A 19,401-nucleotide genomic window follows, 5' to 3' on the forward strand; every position below is an offset into this window, starting at 1 on the left:
CAAGATACCTTGTTAACGAGTTTTAGCTTGATTGATCTAAGGAGGTGATATTTTTGATATAAAACGAGGTTAACTGAAATAATCTAAAATAATGCATTTTGCCTGCAGTTTTTCTTTTAAAATGTGACTTCTCAAAAATTTTAAATGACCCTACTCTTCATTTAAAATCCAGGCTGGAAGGGCTGGTATGTCCATGAGAGGGGCACATGGTCTTGCAGATAGACCTGGCCAGCAATGTAACCTTGTTTCTGCTTCTACTTATCAATAGAGGGTGGGAGGCTGGACCTTCAAATCAGAGCTCTGGGCGACTCTGCTTTTCATAACTTGATGACCTTGGGCAAGATACATAACCGCCGAGCCCTGGGTTCTCATCGGTGAAGTGGTTCCAACAACACCAACTAGACAGGTTGTGGGGGTTCTGAATATGGTGACAGGTGAGTGACATTCAGCCAAGCCCTGGGCGCAAAAATGGTGCTCCACAGGGTAAACAGTCCCATATCGGTTTCACCCAATGGCCACATCCAAAAGGGGAAAGAGAATGCTGTGAAACTTTGCATTCAGTAGGCGCTCAGTCAGTGTGTACGAAGCTGGATTTCACAGTGGGTAAGACAGTAGGGCCTGTGCCAACCTCACACTCACTCAGTCTCCATCCCCAGGCCAGGGGTCGGGACCTCCTGAGAGCAGCAGGCAAGCTTCCCCTGCCTGGAAAGCACCTGCAGTCCCACCGCTCAGCAGATCTCAGTCATAAACATCCTGCTGCTTCCGACAGCTGTCCTCCTAGTACAAACTGAGCCCAGGGCTGTGAGCAAGGAGCAGCTTCCTCCCAGGCCTCCCAACCAAGTGACTTTTCTGATCATCTTTCACTGCCAGTGTGTGTGTTCTCCCTTCCTCTTTCTATCCCTCTTCCCTCTCTCCTCCTGCTTCTCATCTCTCTCTCTCTTTCCTTCTCTTTCTCTTCCCCTTCCTTGCCTTTCTCCCTCCTTCCCTCTCTTCTATCTCTTTCTGATTTACTCAAGAATATATAATATGTAAAAATCCTTCTACCACTTTCCTACCAGATCTCCCCGACCCCAGCTCCTCAGGACTTCTCTGCATTTCTTGGGCAAGGCAGACTATTCCTCTGACTGAAGCAAAATATGTCCCCTGAGAACTCCCATCATCGATCTTGATTATTTTCCCTCTGTAGTCACAAACAAAAAAATGTATGGCCGTATTTATTCTACCACGCAGCCATTCCTAGGCAAGTGAATCTCCACTAATTTCCTTCTAAGTACAAATCTGTCATTTTCTTTTGCAAAAAACATGCCAAGGAAAGGAAGCCAGAGACAAAGGCCACGTATTGTATGATTCTGTTTATATGAAGTTGCAGAGCAGGCGAATCTTTAGAGACAGGTGGTGTACTAGTGAATGCCTCGGGCTGAAGAGAGGGATGCTAATGGGTTTGGCCTTTCATTTTGGGGTGATGGAAATGTTCTGGAATTAGTGGTGAAGATTGCACAACTCTGTGAATATACTAAAACCCACTGAATTATAGGCTGCAAAAGGGTGAATTTTAGGGCATGTGAGTTATATTGCAACAAGAAAAATAAAGTACCTGTGGACTCAAATGGCTCCTGCCAGCTGTTAATGACCCCGAGCAAGGACTTCTCAGGCCATCCTCACCCTCTGGTACTGCAGTTGTGTGACCGAGGTGGACTCACTATAATGTCTGAATTGGTGACATCTGGAGTGAGTGACAGAAAGGGCATCCACCCTGGTGTTTGCCACTAGCTGGCTTGGTGATTTTGGGTTGGTTATGTAACTTGTCAGGGCCTTCATTTCCTCATAGGAAAAATGGATTTTTTTATGAGGAGAACCTAATGAGATTTTGTATATAAAGTGTCTAAACACTTCAAAATTTTCCAATAAGTGTAAAAAGAAGATCTAGGAAATGGAATCAACCTTGTCCCTTGACCCTTCTCTCCCTTTCAATGCCCTCACTTACTACTCTTTAGAAACCCCTCATCAGTAGACCCAGGGTCAATCACACCTGTCTCTCCTGTCCTCCTCTCTCAGGCTGCCGTGTGAGCTGGAGCTGTGAAAAGACATGGTTTTCCTACTCAATGGGGCCCTTAGTGGCAGTCTTCCTGGTTGTCTCCATTTCTTTGCCACTCCAGGGGTATTCCAAACCATGACTCAAGGCCGCACTGCACTGTCGCTTTCGTAGATAGCCTTCCCTGAATATGTCCAGTTTTCATGCATGAGTACCTTTAATTTTTGCCCTGACAACACTGTGGAATGTATCTCCTCCAGCTGCCAATCTCAGCTCCTTCCCTCCTCCTTCTAGTTCAAGGCAAATTCTTCTGTCTACTTTCAATTTCTCCTTCTTCCAAACTCCTGGATCAAATCCTTGTTTCACCAGTGGCCTCCCTGGGTCCAGAGCTTTTCTCCATGGCCTTGGACCTGGGTACTCTCTCCTGGTCCTAGATTTACCTTACTCTTGCACTGCATAAATAGCTCCTCCAGTTTTGACCCTGGGGACGCTTGACTGTGGCCACAGCTTTGTGCCCATTCGATCCACTTCTCTGTGCACTTCCCACATCCCTAATCCAGTTCTCATCAGACCTGATTTCCCACAAAAGGGTCAGAGGGATTTAGATGACATTAGGATTGCATGAACTGCACTTCTCATGAACTTTCTCTCACCTCAAATGTCCCAATATCCACCGTATGCCTATTATATAGAATACTGAAGTTATAGTATCTGATTATAGCTTTAGGAATTTGAATAAAGAGATTATTAGAAGTGATTGAATTGAATTAACTTGGAATGCACAAGATAAGAGGGTCATTTTCTCACCATCATGGGAAAGTTGATCATGAGATCAAGTTTAATCAATTTCTGAAATAAATTAGAAAACAGAAATGTATTTCGTACCCATTCCTTTGCAGGCTTTGTACAGCTTTCTGGTATCTCGATCCACACTGAAAACCTGATGACTTCTCTCTTTGGCCTAGAGAAAATAATTCAAAAGGTGAGTGGATAATATAGTTGTTTAAATTTTCTCTGCCTGAAATTAGTAGCTAACTGGAGGACCAAGCTGTCATTTAAACAAGAGACCAGCTGCCACGTTTCACGTGGGTGATGTGGAAATCAGAGGGGGAGCTCTGGCCCTGGAGAGATAACTGGTACTCCTCGGGGCCAGCTGGCCTTGGTGACCACTGAAGAATAGACCCTTCTGTTCTCAAGGACAATAGTCCTGGCCAACTTTGTCAAAAGCAATTTTCATATCAACCCCTTCTTTGTGTGTCTGTCTCTGAAACAGGGAATAATACAGTGGGCCAATGTTCTGGAATGTGGGTTCTCTGCCTTTGCCATGAGACACAAGTCTATCTAGGGAATAGGATTTGCCAGAAGCTAAGAATGGTAGGATCTTACTACAGATTCATTTGGATCTTTGCCATCCACACAATGAGTACATACATTTAATTTGTCAGTGGTAAATTATAAGAACCAGTATGAACATAGTTTTGGGGTTTTAGTGCTCTTTGGGTAGAAAAAGTCCTGTTTATATGCTGAGCCATGTCCCATCCTTCAGTCTTTGGCTTAATTCATGCACTAATGTGTCCACAGTTACTACGTCGATATCATCATTACTTACTATTTTTCTTTCGACCGACCTACTTTGTTTTTACTTAAAGTTAATTTTTAAAAAGAAACTTGCATTAGCACTAAACTGGAAAACCAGTGTTGCTTGCATAAGTAGAAGATAACCATAAAAATATATGCATCACTATTAAAAATTTAAAGATGTGAGGCTAATTGCTGTGATGCAGCTGGTAACCGGGAGCACGCCCAGAGCTTTCTCGGTTCTCTGCCTCCCCTTCCTCAGCAAGGCAGCACATGTGCGTGTATTTCCCGTCCTTCCGTGAAGGCTGGTTTAAGTGCTAGTTCCTGAAATGCTCTCACTGGTCTCCCCTCCTTTCGTGTCCTTTGTCTCCTAGCGGGAGTGATCTGTAGTCCCTGCAGGGCTCAGAGCACATGCTACGTTTTTCTGCCTGACACCAGATTTCCTTTGGGGGAATGCCCCTTCCCCCATTTTTGTGGTCTCACGGAGTCATGAACTTGAACCCAGTGGTCTAGGCCCCATCACCATTGTGGGCACATGCCCTGTCATTCTGGTGGTTGTGATTGGTTCAGGAGTGGGGATGTGGGCCACACCATATCCATTAGTCTCTCCCTTGGTTAGTGTAATGAGATAGATGTCTCTCCCCACCGGGCTTGAGAGCATCTAGGGCTGTTGTCAACCATCTTGTCCTCAACACAAAGGGGAGAGAAGTGGAGAGGGCAGGAGGGAGGGAGGAAGAGAAACAGAAAGGGAATAACATCCTCAGGTGCAGCAGTCCTGTTTCCTGCACTTCCCAGTTCCATTAACTGACAGACGGCAGACTTGCCCTTGGTTAAGTTACTCTGAGCTGGATCTCTGCCTTGGCAACCTAAGTGTCCGACTAATAGCCATGGTCTGGAGGGGTTTGGTTAACGGAGAATCACGAGCTCCTGAGCCAAAGGGTCTGCAGGGCCACCGATCACCTCACTGCCTTTCGGAACATGAGGGCCTGGTTCACCTTGAGGTATCTATTCCTGAAACAAGCTGGGAGGGAAGCGGATATTTTTCTGAACACCTGCCTTGTACCAGGTAATTTCTAGACCTTTTTCTTCACTCATAAGGAAGAGTAAACACAAGTGGGCCCCCTTAGAGGTGAGGAGACTGGGCTCAGACAGGTGAGGGTTTTGTCTGAGGTCTTGCAAGCAGAATTGCAGCCAGCTCAACTGGTCAACGGAAGCACACGCTCCACCTGGCCACCGCCCTCTCGCACTCTGGATATGTCAAAGGACTTTGTGTTCAGGCAGAGGATGACATAGCCCATTCTCCTCATCAGCAACTTTCGTGGGGTGTGAGGAAGCTATTGGGTGCCTTTGAAGGCTTGTCGGCAGGGCCAGCTACGTCATCTGAAGAACTCAACACAGAGTGAATGTGCAGGACCCCTCACTCAAAAATCAGAATCTTAACACGGTGACATGCATCGGAGCATTAAACCCAACGGGAGACCCTTCTGAGCACAGGCTGTGCACCTAAGAGGCCCATCCTACTTTTCCAGCAAATTCTATAGAGGGTGGAAGTGGCCATCTCAGAAGAGTGTGTGGGAGTCTTTGCTTTTCATTGGAAGTATTATGGAGGACTTTAGGAGAGAGGCAGACCTGAACCAGAAATCTACTAACAGACTAGCTCACAAACTGTCCTGTGGGTCATGCTAGTCTTCTCAGGGCAGAGCGTGTGATGGGACACTTGCTATCAGTCCCACTTCACTGATAAATGGAAACACGCAGACTCTGGAAACGGCTGTGCAGGTTGTGCCCTACCTGGGGGCCCTGAGGGCTGGGGTCACTCCTGTCCCCCAGAGCTGGCAGGGCTCTTCCCCACACAGGGGCACCTTTTCCTCTTCGCACAAAGAAGCTGTGCGACTTTGTAGCAGCCATGTGTAGGCTTGTCTGAGAGTCCCCTGGCCAAGCAAGGGTTGGGCTGGAGCCAGGACCAAACCAGGACTTTCTGATTCTGGCAGATATAAAATGACATTCCTGGCCCTCATCCCCTTCCTGTTTTAGTAAGGTTGTTCCACGATCCAAATAGCATACAAAGGTAGAAGCTGAGAGATGGGAAAAGGACCCTCTGAACTTGTCTAGTTTGCTTATCCAAGATCAAAAGGTCAGTCAGTATGTGACATTTGGCTTGGGGGATGCAGTGGACAGGTGCTGATCACGTGCTAGGAATGAAGATGATGCTGAGGCTTACGTCATTTTTCGCTTGGCAGTGATGAGGGGTAGGAGTGTATGTCAGAGGTACCGCCAGCAGCAGGGCAGGCGGAGGTCACTGGCCCCTGGCTCCTTGTAGGGACCGCTGTTAGTCCTGTTGGTCTTCCTTCCTAATCGGCTCAGGAAGAGAACACAGTCTTGTTCCTTGTAGCAGTAGGATATGTGGTGTTGGAGCAAGGGAACCATGTGATGTGACGATTTAAAAATGAGAGAAAGACAGAAGAGAGAACTGCCTGGAATCCTCCCCTCTGTGTCTGCAGCTGCCTCAACAATGGACGCTTCCATCAGAGATGTCAGTGTCCTTGCCAGAGTGTGCTGTGGCTCCTTCAGATGAGCTAGGAAAGCACTTCTCTGGATGTATAGGGACCACATTCCACACCCATTGTCCATTGTTGGCAGGACAGGCAGCTGGCTCTGGGGCCTCAGTCCTGCCTGCCAATTAGGAGATTTAATTTGAAACTTGCAGCCACTGAACAGAACTTCCACATGAAGTGGGAATTCAAGTCAGGTCCAGAGTGGACATGCTAGGGACTCCAGCACCTGACCAGGCGCTTCCTGAGGCTGGGAGACTCCACTTGCTTTCCCCCTTTAAGTGTTGGAGAGGCAGAACTGCAGGACTTGTTGCCTTTTGTTTGTTTTTTAACATTATTTGCATTGACACTAAGGAAACAAAGACGGCACAAGAAATTAGATGCCAATCACAACCCTTCTGGGCTTTGAGCCCATAGGAATAGTGCTTTGAATGTGGTTTTTTGCCCCTTAGCAGCCATGTAAACTTGGGCCATTAACCTCCAGGTCACTATGTCCTCATCAGTAAAATGGGTTTCAACACTTTTCAAGGGTTGAAGCTTACATGGAATAACATTCCAAGAGCCAGGTTTAGGGAACTGTACAAGTGTTAGTCCTTCCCTGCTTCTTTGGGCCGTCTTTTGGCTTTTTGTCTTATAATGATATTTATAAAACTTCATAAGGTGATGTTTATGCAGATTTCAATGATATGTATTTTGATTTGAAAAGTTTGAAAGAATTAGATATGTGAGGATATATGCATATACACACACATATGTAGATAGATTTCTAATTCCGCACATTTTGATTCAAGAAGTTTGGAAGCTATCTAGATATGTTGCAAACTTGTTTATCTATCTATCTATCTATCTATCTATCTATCTATCTATCTATCTATCTAATCTATCTATATCTCACAACACCCCAAACAATATCATATCATAATTTACAATAGGTGAACACTGAAAATACAGAAGTCAAATTTCAGAAAAAGGCTTTCGAGTCAGGCTAAATTTGAATCCCAGCATGACTACTTATTAGTCATGTGACCTTGGGCAGGTTACCAAACCTTTCTGTGCCATAATTCCCTCATGGTAAATGGGCATAATAGTGCCTATTTTATATAAGGCTCTTGTGAGAATTTAAATGAAGTCATTCATGCCAAGCATCAAATGAAGCTTAGCAGAGCCTATGCATAATAAATGTCAGATCAGCAATGAGTTTTCTGGAATCTTTGGAATACTTTTTGCTTGAGAAATTTCTATCTTGTAAAGGGCACCCTAAGGATCCATGTTTCCTTTCTGACCTACAACTTGGGTCCTGAGTTTCAGGCACATATTGCACTGGGGCAGTAAAGTGGTTAAAATTTCTGGCTGTGGAGTCTGGTGGCCTGGGATGAAGCCCCAACACCACACCTTGTTAGCTGTCTCACTTGACAAGTGTGAGAATTCACACCTCATGGGACTCAGGATCTTGCCGGGCTACAATCCCAGGGAGGTGCTTGCCAGTCATCCCAGAACAACTCAACATGGAAGTGAGTACTATCTGCCCTACCAGAGGCACCCCCTGTTTGCACAGCTGGGACTTTCTATCTTAGAGTTTCTTCCTTCTAGAAGGTGTACATGTCATTCCCTGAGTCTCTGTGTTTATACCTAAAACAAGGAAGTGACCCATTGTTCTTGAGGGAGGAGACACAGAAAATAAACTGAGATGATATGATCCTAGGTAGCAGTGTCACCTGGGGAAGAAAGAATGCTGAAACGTGCTCTGTGAAATGGCCCAGATGTCCCTGCTGCATCACAATGACCGCCCCAGAGGAAAGTAGACTCTTGGATCAAGTTCCTGGTATTCCCAGCCAGAGGGCCAGAATGCAAGACACCTAATCAAGGCCTTCTGTCCCAGTCCAGTTTCCAGGGCGAGGAAGTCTTAACACTTACGATGGAAATGGAACATTCTAGAAAAACCTTCTTCTAGGTTGCAGCAAACTCTGGGGTGGAGTTTGTGAAGAGTTGGCTGAGAGAAATGGTTTACATATGGTTGCTCTCTATATTGTGCAGTAGCAAAGATTTTCTAGGACATAGCTTGAAGTACATTCACACAGTACACTCATGCCTGTCAATCCTCACGTCCTGATTTTCTATTTGGATAGCATTGAGACTGGACACTAAGAATATACTGATTCACGAGAGACATTGGAATTCATTGAAAAATATATTGCAGGCAGATTAAACTCTCCTCAGTATACTTCCTTGCCCTGTCTTCTCCTCCTTTCTCTTTTTTCTCCTCCCTCTTCTTGTTTCTCTTTCCTCTTCTCTTTCTTCAAAAACAGGTACTGAAGAGCTATCATGTACCAAACACTGTCCTAAGTGAGGGGGACACATTGATCCAGGAATCACAGTCCTTGTCTCCAGTGAAATAAACAGAGAAATAATGATTGCACTGTGATAAAGTAAGAACTTTAGGTGCAAATAACTGAGACAAGAAAGGAATTTTCATGGGGGAGGTGACATTTGTCCTGGTACTTGAAAGACAAGTAGGAGTTAGGCAAGCAAAAAGTAAGAAGGGATGGGTGGAGGTGAGGGAGGATGTGGCTGGGAGGGACGGCAGCATGATGCTTTTGGGGTTAGCGTGCTCATGTGCTTACTGTGACATAAATGTGCTGTAGTGCTGCAAACCCAGTTGCATCTGAAGGTGACATTGGTCTACACTGCATAGACCTGAGGGCCCTGTCTGTTGTGTTCAACTGTACTTTGACCCTTGCTGGTGCCTGACCCCTGGCAGGCTGACCCATGTCTCTGAGCCTTAGTTGTCTCATCTTTAGGATGGAGCGGCACCTGCTCTTGGTAGCACGTGATGTTTAATGCGGTCGTGTTTGGGATGGAGTAGCACCGTGCTGGATTACAGGGAGCACTCAGTTGTTGGCACGTAGGAGGTGAGATGCCTGGTGACATAAGGATGGAAGGGTCATTTGTAAACACTGAGGTATGATCAAAAATGTAAGGGGAGTGGCCCCTGGATTGTCTAATATTTCCAGTGTAGTTCCTCAGAAGCCCTGACTTGCTGCACTCTGCTCAGTAAATATTTGAAAGTGGTTGCCTGGTATCCAGGCTCTGAGCCAAGAGGGCTCTCAGGAAGTGCCAGGGAGCAGAGGGCACAGGGCTTGCTGTACACTGATCTACCAAGAGCTGCCGTTTGGGCTGGCATGAAATAGGAGGAGACCAAGGAGATTAAAGAAAGACCAGGATTAGAACCAAGCGGGATCTAGCAAGCAGGAGCAAAGAGCAGGCAGGTGAAGGATGTGCTGGGGCAGGCTCTGATGTGCCCAGATCTTCCTCAGTGTGACCCGTTACCATGGCACTGCTAGGTGGTGGCACCTTGGGCCATGTCAACAATTCTGCCTAAATTGCCTCGCACAGATTTTTCTAAAACGAAATTCCTGGAAAACATCTAAACTACTTTATTGAGCTATACTTAATATACAGTAAACTGCACACATTTAGTGTATACAGTTCGATGCACTTAGATATATGCACATACCCACCAAACCATCACCACAATCAAGATAATAGACACCCATCACCTCCCAAAGTGTCTGTGTGTCCCTTTGTTGTGTGTGGGGAGCTCACCTACCATGAGATCTACCCTAGTCACAAAAATTTTTTAAGGGTACATTAGAGTGTTGTTGGCCAGAGATAAAATGTTGTACGGAGATTTCTAAAACAAATTCGTCTAGAGTAGCTGTAACTAAACAACTATACCAACTGAAAAACTCCATATTTCTCCTCCCCTTGGTTCCTGGTAGACTCCTGGCTGCTTCTACTGGCTACTTCCATGAGTTTGGCTCTTTTAGGGTCCTCACGTCAGAGGACTCATGTCGTTTGTCCTTCTGTGACTGGCTCATTTTATTTAGCATGATGTCCTACAGGTTCATTCAGATAGACACCAGTGGCAGGATTTCTATCTGTTTTTAAGGCCAAATAATATTCTCTTATAAACTTGTTTTGTATAGACTTTGGGAACATTACAGAATTGGGGACACGGAGGTCCAGTTTGGGGAAGGGACTTCTTTGAGATCACATGCGTTCTCCCTCCTGCCTCATGGGTATCTACCCTTGACCAGGAATGGAGCTATCTTTTTCCCTCTTACCTTTTCTTAGTCTGTTTTCCCACCTGAAAGATGGTGATAGCGGCTTCTCCCTCTTAGGTGTTGTCACAAGGAACATATTCAGAGTGCCTGGCGGAGCGCTTGGCACAGGGAGTGCTCAGTGTCATTATCAATGACTTCCTTCTGTCTTCACCTGCTTCCTAGTGAGTGTTGAATGAGCCCCTTCCATGGTGCTTAATGTGGTGACTTCAAAACCACCCTAAGTTCAGAATGACTGATGAGAGAATTTTGCCTTAAATCAGAAATCACTTTGTACTGACATATAAGTAATGGAAGGGGCTAAAAGTCTAAAAGAAATTTGTGGGGAAAAACCCCTTAAAATTATGAATGACAACTAACTATAGAGCACTTATTATATGTCAGACACCGGTATAGACAATTTATGTATAATAACTCATTTAATCCTCACAATAACCCTATGAGGTAGGTATTATAACCTGCTATTGTACAGATGAGAAGACGAAGACACAGGGAAACTGATAACTTGCCCAAGGTCCTGTGGCCAGTGAGTGATGGAATAGGGAGTTCTGTCCACACAGCCTAGATCCTAGAGCAACAGGACTAGTTTGAGCTAATTAGAACTTGGGGCTCTTAGAATTAATGACATATGGAGGGAAGAATGGACTCTGGGGAAAATGACCTGGCCAAGATAGAGATTAATAGCTTTTTAGTCCTGGTTGCACATTAGAATCATTTGGGATGCTTTAAAATATATAGATAGCTGAGTTCCAAACTGGTCCTACTGAGTCAGGACCTCTGAGACATAGGAATACACCAGGGACATTTTTAAAACTCCCCAGAAGTTCTAATGTATAGCTAGTACTGAGAGCCATTGGTCTAACAAAAGCCATCAGGAACTTTCCCTGTTGACATCTCAAGGAAGGTGAAAGATAAAAATGTACTGAGGGTATGCATGTGTAATACTTATCTAGATGCTAGAGCTAAAGAGAAGAGGCAAATAATAGGATCTCAGGGTGGAAATTCAACCCAGATTTTTTCAAATAGGTGACATGGAACCCTGAATCCATTAAAGCTCACTGGACCTCTGACAGGAAAAAGAATTCCTTTTTAAATTCAGTCTCAATTTTTATTACATCTTCACCTGTGATATCAACTCTCTCATTCTTCTCGCCCAGGGGATGGTAAATTACATCACCCTGTCATTTGTTTTTTTAAATAAAACTTTACTTGGAAACAGCCAACTCATTCATTTATATTTGATCTGTGGCTAATAATAATAATAATAATAATAATAATGGTAGAGTTAAGTACTTGTGGTAGAGGCTGTATGGCCCACAAGGCCTGAATTTTATTCTGTCACCTTCTGCTCTATCCCATGCAAGCAGTTGAGCAGTTTTAAGTCAAAGAACAAGTGACAGGATCCAAGTCTTCAGGTGGCAACTTGAAATTTGGTCTTTAATACATTTCTTTTACTTTCATTTACTCATGTACCTTGGTGTCAACTGTCACTAGTTCCCCATTTATGGTACTAAATTAAACTTGACTTTAAGATAAATTGATTGAGGTAAAAAATGAGTGGATTAAAAGACAATAATTAATAGAACTAGTAGCAGAACTGATGATGCAGTATTTGGCAACCATCAGGGGGTCATGCTTATGTCTGAAATTTGGGAAACATCAAAGTTATCTAATACCCTCATTTTTACAGAAGTCTGGTTATTAGGTCAGCTGCACTGGGTCACCTACTTGCTTATGGAAATACCTGACTTTTCTCAGAACAAAGAAAAATATAACATGATGCCATCAGTACCAAGGGGAGCCTTCTACAACTCAGTTGCAATATTGTTGCCACTCTGTAGTATAGACATAGAAAGCCCAACCAGGAATGTGTCTTGTCTTCTATGGGAGACAAAGAACTAGTATGTAAAAGAAAACTAACAAAAGTATGTAAGGCTAAGCCCCTGCCCTGCACTAAAGTGTCGGCCTTGGGACAAGAATCCGCTGAGCCAGAACTGGCACTAACAGACACTGCTTCCTGCTGATAGCCCTGGAGTCCTGTGTCACTGTGAGAGAATCCTACAACATCAGGACAATAGTCTTTTGCCTCTAACTTGTTACTCATTTGCACTTTGAAGCTCATTAGTGTGAATACAAAGTATTGTACTATTAAAGTTCACGGATTTCAGAGCAAGAATATAAGCTGATAATATTTCCGCAGGCAGGGTTAGTAGAGACTAATGTGCATTTTTAAGCAGAATCAAGAGGCGGTCCACATTTCAAACATGACTCTTCAGTGATTAGTCATATATTGGTTTCATTAAGTTGATTGTTTCTTGAGTATGGTTTCCTTAGGACAAAAAAATATAATGAAAATCTTCCTTTCTTTTTTACTTTTTGGTTTTTAGTCAACCCACTTAAATGTTTGTATGAGCAAAAAGTAAAACTACCAAATTGGGGGAAAAAAAAAGTCTGTATTCTCTGTTGGGTATATGTAAGCAGTTTGAATCTAATAAGAATATTTTGTATTTCATCATGTGGTTATTGCTCTATTTTCATTAGGATTTCCCATGACCACTCCAACTAGGAGCAAAGCCCTCCCTGTTCTTAGATCCCCTCCCCACTTAAATCCATTGGAAGTTTATTGATCTTGGGCATGAATCAGAGAGCTAGGAAAGTGTATCAGGAAGCCTGAGCTTTGCCCAGTCAGAAGGGTGCTGGGAATGTTCTCGAGCTGGTGATGACCAATGATCCCTTCTTTAGAAATACAGTTTTAGGGACTGGGGTTTCAGCTCAGTTAAAGTGCTTGCCTGGAACTTGTGAGGCATGCATTTGACCCTCAGCACCACGTAAAAATAAATAAAATAAAGGTATTGTGTCCATCTACAACTAAAAAAAAAAAAAAATAAAAAAATAAAAAAAAATAAAAAGGGAGAAAGAAAGAAAAAGAAATGCAGTTTTAAAGTGACACATTCAATAATTTGACCGTCACTTGACATAGGTAGGAATATTTTCATCATTTAACAAATAAGGCTGAAAGTGGGAAAACATCCATGTGATCAGAGCTCAATATGACTTACATATGTTGACTATGTGTTTTAAAAAAGGAGGGAAACGCATTAGATGAAAAAAATGACCTTTCTTAGCTGGCTATGGCATTGCACACCTGTAATCCCAGCTACCCAGGAGGCTGAGGCAGGAGGATTCCAAGTCTGCAGCCAGCCTCATCAACTTAGTAAGACTTTGTCTCAAAATGTTTAAAAAAAGGTAAAAAGGACAGAGGATGTAGCTCAGTGGTAGAGTACTTGCCAAGCATGCGTGAACCCCAGGATTGAATCCCTAGGACTGAAAAGGAGGAGGGAGAGAAGGGAGGAAGGAAGGAAGGAAGGAAGGAAGGAAGGAAGGACGGACAGAAAGAAGGGAGGAAGGAAGGAAGGAAGGAAGGAAGGAAGGAAGGAAGGAAGGAAGGAAGGACGGACAGAAAGAAGGGAGGAAGGAAGGAAGGAAGGAAGGAAGGAAGGAAGGAAGGAAGGAAGGAAGGAAAGAAGGACGGACAGCAAGAAGTGAGGAAGGAATGAAGGAAGGAAGGAAGGAAGGGAGGGAGGGAGGGAGGGAGGAATGAAGGAAGGGAGGAAGGGAGGAAAGAAGGAAGGAAGGAAGGAAGAAAGGAAGGAAGAAAGGAAGGAAAGACTTTCTTCTACACTTGGGATTGCTTTTGTACTGGCATTTTAGTACCTTTTGATGAAGATTGGTATAGTTAGGTCATTTTCCAGAAAGACCAGCATCCTTGGACTGTATACTCTCTGGGTTATACATGTTGATGTGATTTTTACCTATCAAGGCTGACTGTGGAATTGGGCAAGAACAAGGAAATCTGACCTTAAGGTTCTTTAACATCTGGTGCCCTAATATGGTGGCACCATTGTTGCTGCAGGTAATGATGAGAAGTGCAAGCCACATAACCAGCCTGCTGTGCCCTGTGCTCGGGTGTGGGGACACCAAGTGGGCCAGCCTTTTGCGGGGCAACCCCCAAGCATAGGAGAGCTGAGCAGACCAAGGCAGGAGCTTTTTAGGTGTCTTTTCAGGCCAGCACGGCTCATCTAGGTGGGAAACACTCAGCTCAAAGCCCAGCAGTCCAGTTCCTCAGTGTTCCTGAGGGAAGCCTTTCTAATGGCCTGGCCATCAGATGACAGTGTGGGCTGACCGCCTTTGGGAGAACAGCTGTGACCTCAGCTACTGCTTCCTCAACAGGAGAACAAGAGCCAACCTTCAACAGCATTTGGATTCCACCTGGCACAAGAGAGGGAATCAGTGTGAGGGAGTTCCAGGGCCTCAAGGATGGAAGGTGGGGCTGCTGGTGGAGACCCAGAGAGGAAAGACGTCATGGAGACATCTCCTGCCCCACGGCCTTGCTTATCTCAGGTCTGTGTCTAATGCAGTGGCTCTCAATCAACCAGGAGCAATTTCTCCTCCTAGGGGACAGCTGATAATGTCTGGAGACATTTTCGCTTGTCACAAATAGGGGAGTGCTACCGCTATACCTACTGACAAAAACCAAGGATTCTGCTAGACCACCTATGCCTAGAATGTTCCCTCGCAACAAAGACTTATCCAGGCCCAGACGTCAATGGTGCCAAGGTCCTCGGTGCCAGGGTCTGTAACCCTGGCCTCGTGGTTGTGTCAAGGAGGCTGAGCTTCCAGTGGTAAATGTCACATGGGTGCTGATTAAGGGCAAGGCCTCTGGTCACCAAAAGGGAATTGCTGTGGTTACCCAACAGGGAAGATCAGAAGTGGTCTGTGATGTCTCTCTTTAATTGTTTGTAAAATAACCCGGAGGACAAATCTGAAAGATGAGTAGCAGGATAAGCAGCTAGAGGGAAGAATCTGAGTGGAGATGGACCACAGCGAGAAGCCGGTCAGCACCTCCCGCTCCTTCGTCAGCCTCGTGACTGTTGTGAGCATCCCAGCATCACTGGGAGGATGTCATGTGACACTCTCGTTTTAGGGCCCGATGGAGCTGGGTTGAGGACTCGAAACTTCCACTAGAGGTAGAATAGCATTCTTTATCTAGAAATAAGATTTGTGTCCAGGGGGAAAATGACAGTCTGCTTTGAGGTTGTCACAGATTGTTTTGGGAGCTAGAGACCTCTGAAGAGTGTTTAACTTCCAGATATCCTGTGTCTGATGTATTTCACCGACAAAAGTGAGCTTTGGGGAAAGGTGGTTGTGGGGAGATGGCAACCGTTCCTCAGCTGTGAGAGGAGCCAAGCCTTTGGGAATTACAGAGAAGGAAGCACGTGTCTCATTAGAGAGGAATGGCCCATTTCCTTCTTAGATTGCCAAGGGCTCTCTTCTGCCAATTCGATGGAGAGTATAAACGTGGGATTCATTATTTACAGGAAAAAAAAAAAAAAAGAGAGATTAGTGTACTCTGGAATCCTTGAGGGCCATTGATAAGTGGATGGATGGAACTGAAAAGAGAAAATACTGGGGGCTGAGGAGGACCTCATGGTATCAAATGTGCTGCTAGTTGGGTAGAAGCAACTGTGGTGAACAAGTTCTGATTTGCAGAGAAGGAAATGAGGTGAAACAGCTAAATTTGCTTTGAGCAAATTCCTGTCTCAATCAGTATCAAAACAAGGAGTGTTATTCTTTCCCCTAGTAAGAGAGCTTAAATATGCATTGGATCCAAATCCACAAATTCTTTCTTTAAAATTTGTTCTAACATTTCTCTCTTCTTTTCATTCCCACTGTAAACATCCAAGCCCCATCACCTGAAGGGCGAATAGTTTCACTTCCTTTCTATCAGATATTCAAGACTTCATTCCCTTTCATTTGTCCCCAAGGGTTAGAATTAGTACTGGGAATAGAAGTAATGTTAATAAAAATCATAGTTATAAGACATCAGTAATGGCAAGGCAATGTCCCCACCCCCAAGGATACATAAAATCAACCTTGACCAGGGATCATCCAAGGGGTAGAGACATGACTTGAGCCAACCAGAATTCTCCTCTGACATTTTATATGTAGATACTGAGAGAAAGAAGATAAAGTCACCCATTCCTCTTCATGGATTCTCCTTTTGCAGATTCAATCAACCACTAATCAAAAATACTGGAGAAAACAAGGTGTATATGCTGAACAGATGTCTTTCTTACTCTGCAACAGTAGAGTATGACTGTTTACATAGCACTTGGTGATATGTACACATTAATTTAGAGATGACCGAAAGTGTACAGGAGGATGTGGATATGTCACATGCAAATACCATGCCATTTTATATAAGGAATTAGCACCTGTGGATTTGGCATGGAGGGGGTGGAGATCCTGGAGCCAATCCTCTACAGATACCAAGGGACAACTGTCTTCTTGCAGTTGCTAAGCGGGAGCTGGGTGGCACCTGAGCTATTTGTGACCAGGTTTTCCTCCCACCAGCTCCTTTTGCACCCCACACCATTGAACAGTGAAAGTAAGAACTCATTTTCAGAAGAGAATGTGGCCAACATGGGGGAGAGAGTGTGTGGGAGAGGGGGACAAGAAGATTTGCTTGGCCCAGGTACAAATCATGGGTCATGGCTCTCCCCTTTCCCTTTGCCAGTCTAGGGTTGGTATTTTGACCAGTTCTGGCCAGTGAGGTAGAAAGGAGTATCAGCCTGAACCTTTTCAGGTTTTCCTCACTGACTGGGGAGTGGTGCCCAAAGCGAAGGTCACTCTCTGTCTGTCTCCTTCCTTCTTGCTTGTCACTCTATCATGTGAGATCACCAGTTCGCATGTGAGGGGAGATGTTGCCCACACATGGTGGGTGGCAAAATGGAAAGGCAGACACAGCTCAGGTCCTAAGTGATGTGATTGAGGAACTGAAGCAACCTGGGAACCCTCCTTCCAGACTTCCCATTAAGGCTGACAATTAAGTGTCTTTGTTCTTTAAGCCAATGTTGGTCAGGTACTGGACTGCTTGTAATCAAGCACATACTGGTTGTTTAAATAATTAACAAGTGAAAATAACTACTTGTTCTTACTTCCCCAATTACCTCAAATCCAGACTTCTCTCTTGAATTTCAGACATGCACCCGTTGGGCATTATACACAGATGAGACATCTCGAACCCAACAGGTCACAACATTGAACTGGCCATCTCACTTAGCAAGCCATCACCTTGCCCTCCTCCCTGCCATGTGCCAGTCTACCTGGGTACAAAGGCTGGCTACCTAGCAGTTATTCTGCTGTCCTCATTTCCCTCTGCCTCTCACATCCAATCAATTGGCAGGTTGGGTGTACTTTACACCCCAGTCTTTCTCCTCTCCATTTCACTGTCACAGTTTCAGTCGGCAGGAGGGAGGCAGAGGTTCTTCATTCCTCTCCAGGATCACTGCCTGCTAAGTACTCTACTTGCCTCTGGTCTTGTTCATCTCCCAACCTCACTCTACTAGATCCCAAGATGGTCCATCCAAAAGCAGCTCTGCAATTTTGAGACTATAGCCAGGACCTGTAGGACCCCTGGCTGGACTGACTCCAGGAGCCCTGTCCAGGACCCCTCAGCCTGACTGACCACTCCCTGCCTCCAGGGCCCTCAGACCGACTGACTGTGCCCTACCACCAGGACCCCCAGATGAATTGACTGCGTCCTGCCTGCAGGATCCCGCAACCAGGCCAACCACGCCCCACCTCCAGAACCTCCAGCCGACCATGCCCACACCCTGTGCTGCGGCTCCCCATTTGCCAACACATTTGAAAGCCAGAAGAGCCATCTTGATAACCCTGGAAACCATATCTCCCATCTTTAGGTGGGGCAAATCTCATCCAGAGACACCTGTTGGAGACTGGAAGCTCATTGTCAGAAAAGGTATTGGAAACCTATAGGGTCACTATAAGCCTATACCCCAGATCTGCACTGCTAGAGGGGAAGATACATGAACAACATGAAAAAACAAGGGAAGAAAATGATCCAAACAAGCATAGATTCTATATTAATAGAATCCAGTGACAGTATGTTAGAAGAAATGTCAGAAAAGGAGTTCAGAATATACATAATTAAAATGATTCATGAAGCAAAGAATGCGATAAGAGAGCAAATGCAGGCAATGAATGATCACACCAATAAGCAGCTGAAAGAGCAACTGCAGGAAGCAAAAGATCATTTCAACAGAGAGATAGAAATTCTCAAAAAAAAAAAAAAAAAAAAAAAAAAGGAAATCCTTGAAATGAAGGAAACAACAAACCAAATTAAAAACCCAATGGAAAGCATCACCAATAGATTAGACCACTCAGAAGACAGAACCTCAGACAATGAAGACAAACTATTTAATCTTGAAAATAAAGCTTACCAAACAGAGAAGGTGGTAAGAAATCATGAACAGAACCTCCAAGAACTATGGGACATCATGAAAAGACCAAATTTAAGAATTATCGGGATTTAGGAAGGCACAGAGATACAAATCAGAGGAATGAACAACCTATTCAATGAAATAATAGCAGAAAATTTCCCAAACCTGAAGAATGAAATGGAAAATCAAATACAAGAGGCTTACAGAACACCAAATGCACAAAATCACAACAGGTCCACACCAAGGCATATTATAATTAAAATGCCTAACATACAAAATAAAGAGGATTCTGAAGGCTGCGAGAGAAAAGCATCAGATTACATATATAGGGGGAGATCAATACGGATAGCAGCCGACTTCTCAACCCAGACTCTAAAAGCTAGAAGGGCCTGGAACAATATATGTCAAGCTCTGAAAGAACATGGTTGCCAACCAAGAATCCTATACCCAGCAAAAGTAACCTTCAGATTTGAAGACAAAATAAAATCTTTCCATGATAAACAAAAGTTAAAAGAATTTACAAATAGAAAGCCTGCACTACAGAATATTCTCAACAAAATATTCCATGAGGAGAAAATGAAAAACAACAATGTAGGTCAGTAAAGGGAGGAACTACCTTAAAGTAAAAACCATTCAAAGGAGAAACCAAGTCAAGTTAAAAACCAAAAATAAGCCCAAATGACTGGGAATACAAATCGTATCTCAATAATAACCCTGAACGTTAATGGCCTAAACTCATCAGTAAAAAGACAAAGGCTGGCAGAATGAATTAAAAAGAAAGACCCAACAATATGCTGCCTTGAAGAGACTCATCT

At 44.3% G+C, this 19,401-nt stretch overlaps 2 protein-coding genes across 9 annotated transcripts in view; one reads left to right on the forward strand and one right to left on the reverse strand.

Moving 5' to 3' along the window:
* The window catches only part of ANXA13 (annexin A13), a 31,092-nt gene extending 28,308 nt beyond the window's left edge, over positions 1 to 2,784 (reverse strand). Inside the window, exon 1 of the mRNA XM_079144257.1 lies at positions 1,595 to 2,784. The gene's annotated coding sequence lies outside the window, so the exon portion shown is untranslated. The remainder of the gene's footprint in view (positions 1 to 1,594) is intronic.
* FAM91A1 (family with sequence similarity 91 member A1) overlaps positions 1 to 19,401 on the forward strand; it is a 209,405-nt gene that overhangs the window by 112,458 nt on the left and 77,546 nt on the right. For all 8 annotated transcript variants that reach the window (XM_079144071.1, XM_079144068.1, XM_079144074.1 and 5 more), the window contains one exon: positions 2,932 to 3,014. In XM_079144071.1, the coding sequence (XP_079000197.1) occupies positions 2,976 to 3,014 (39 nt within the window). In that variant the 5' untranslated portion in view covers positions 2,932 to 2,975. The remainder of the gene's footprint in view (positions 1 to 2,931; positions 3,015 to 19,401) is intronic.

Source organism: Sciurus vulgaris (assembly GCF_902686455.1).
Source record: "Sciurus vulgaris genome assembly, chromosome: 1".
In the NCBI taxonomy this organism is placed as follows: domain Eukaryota; kingdom Metazoa; phylum Chordata; class Mammalia; order Rodentia; family Sciuridae; genus Sciurus; species Sciurus vulgaris.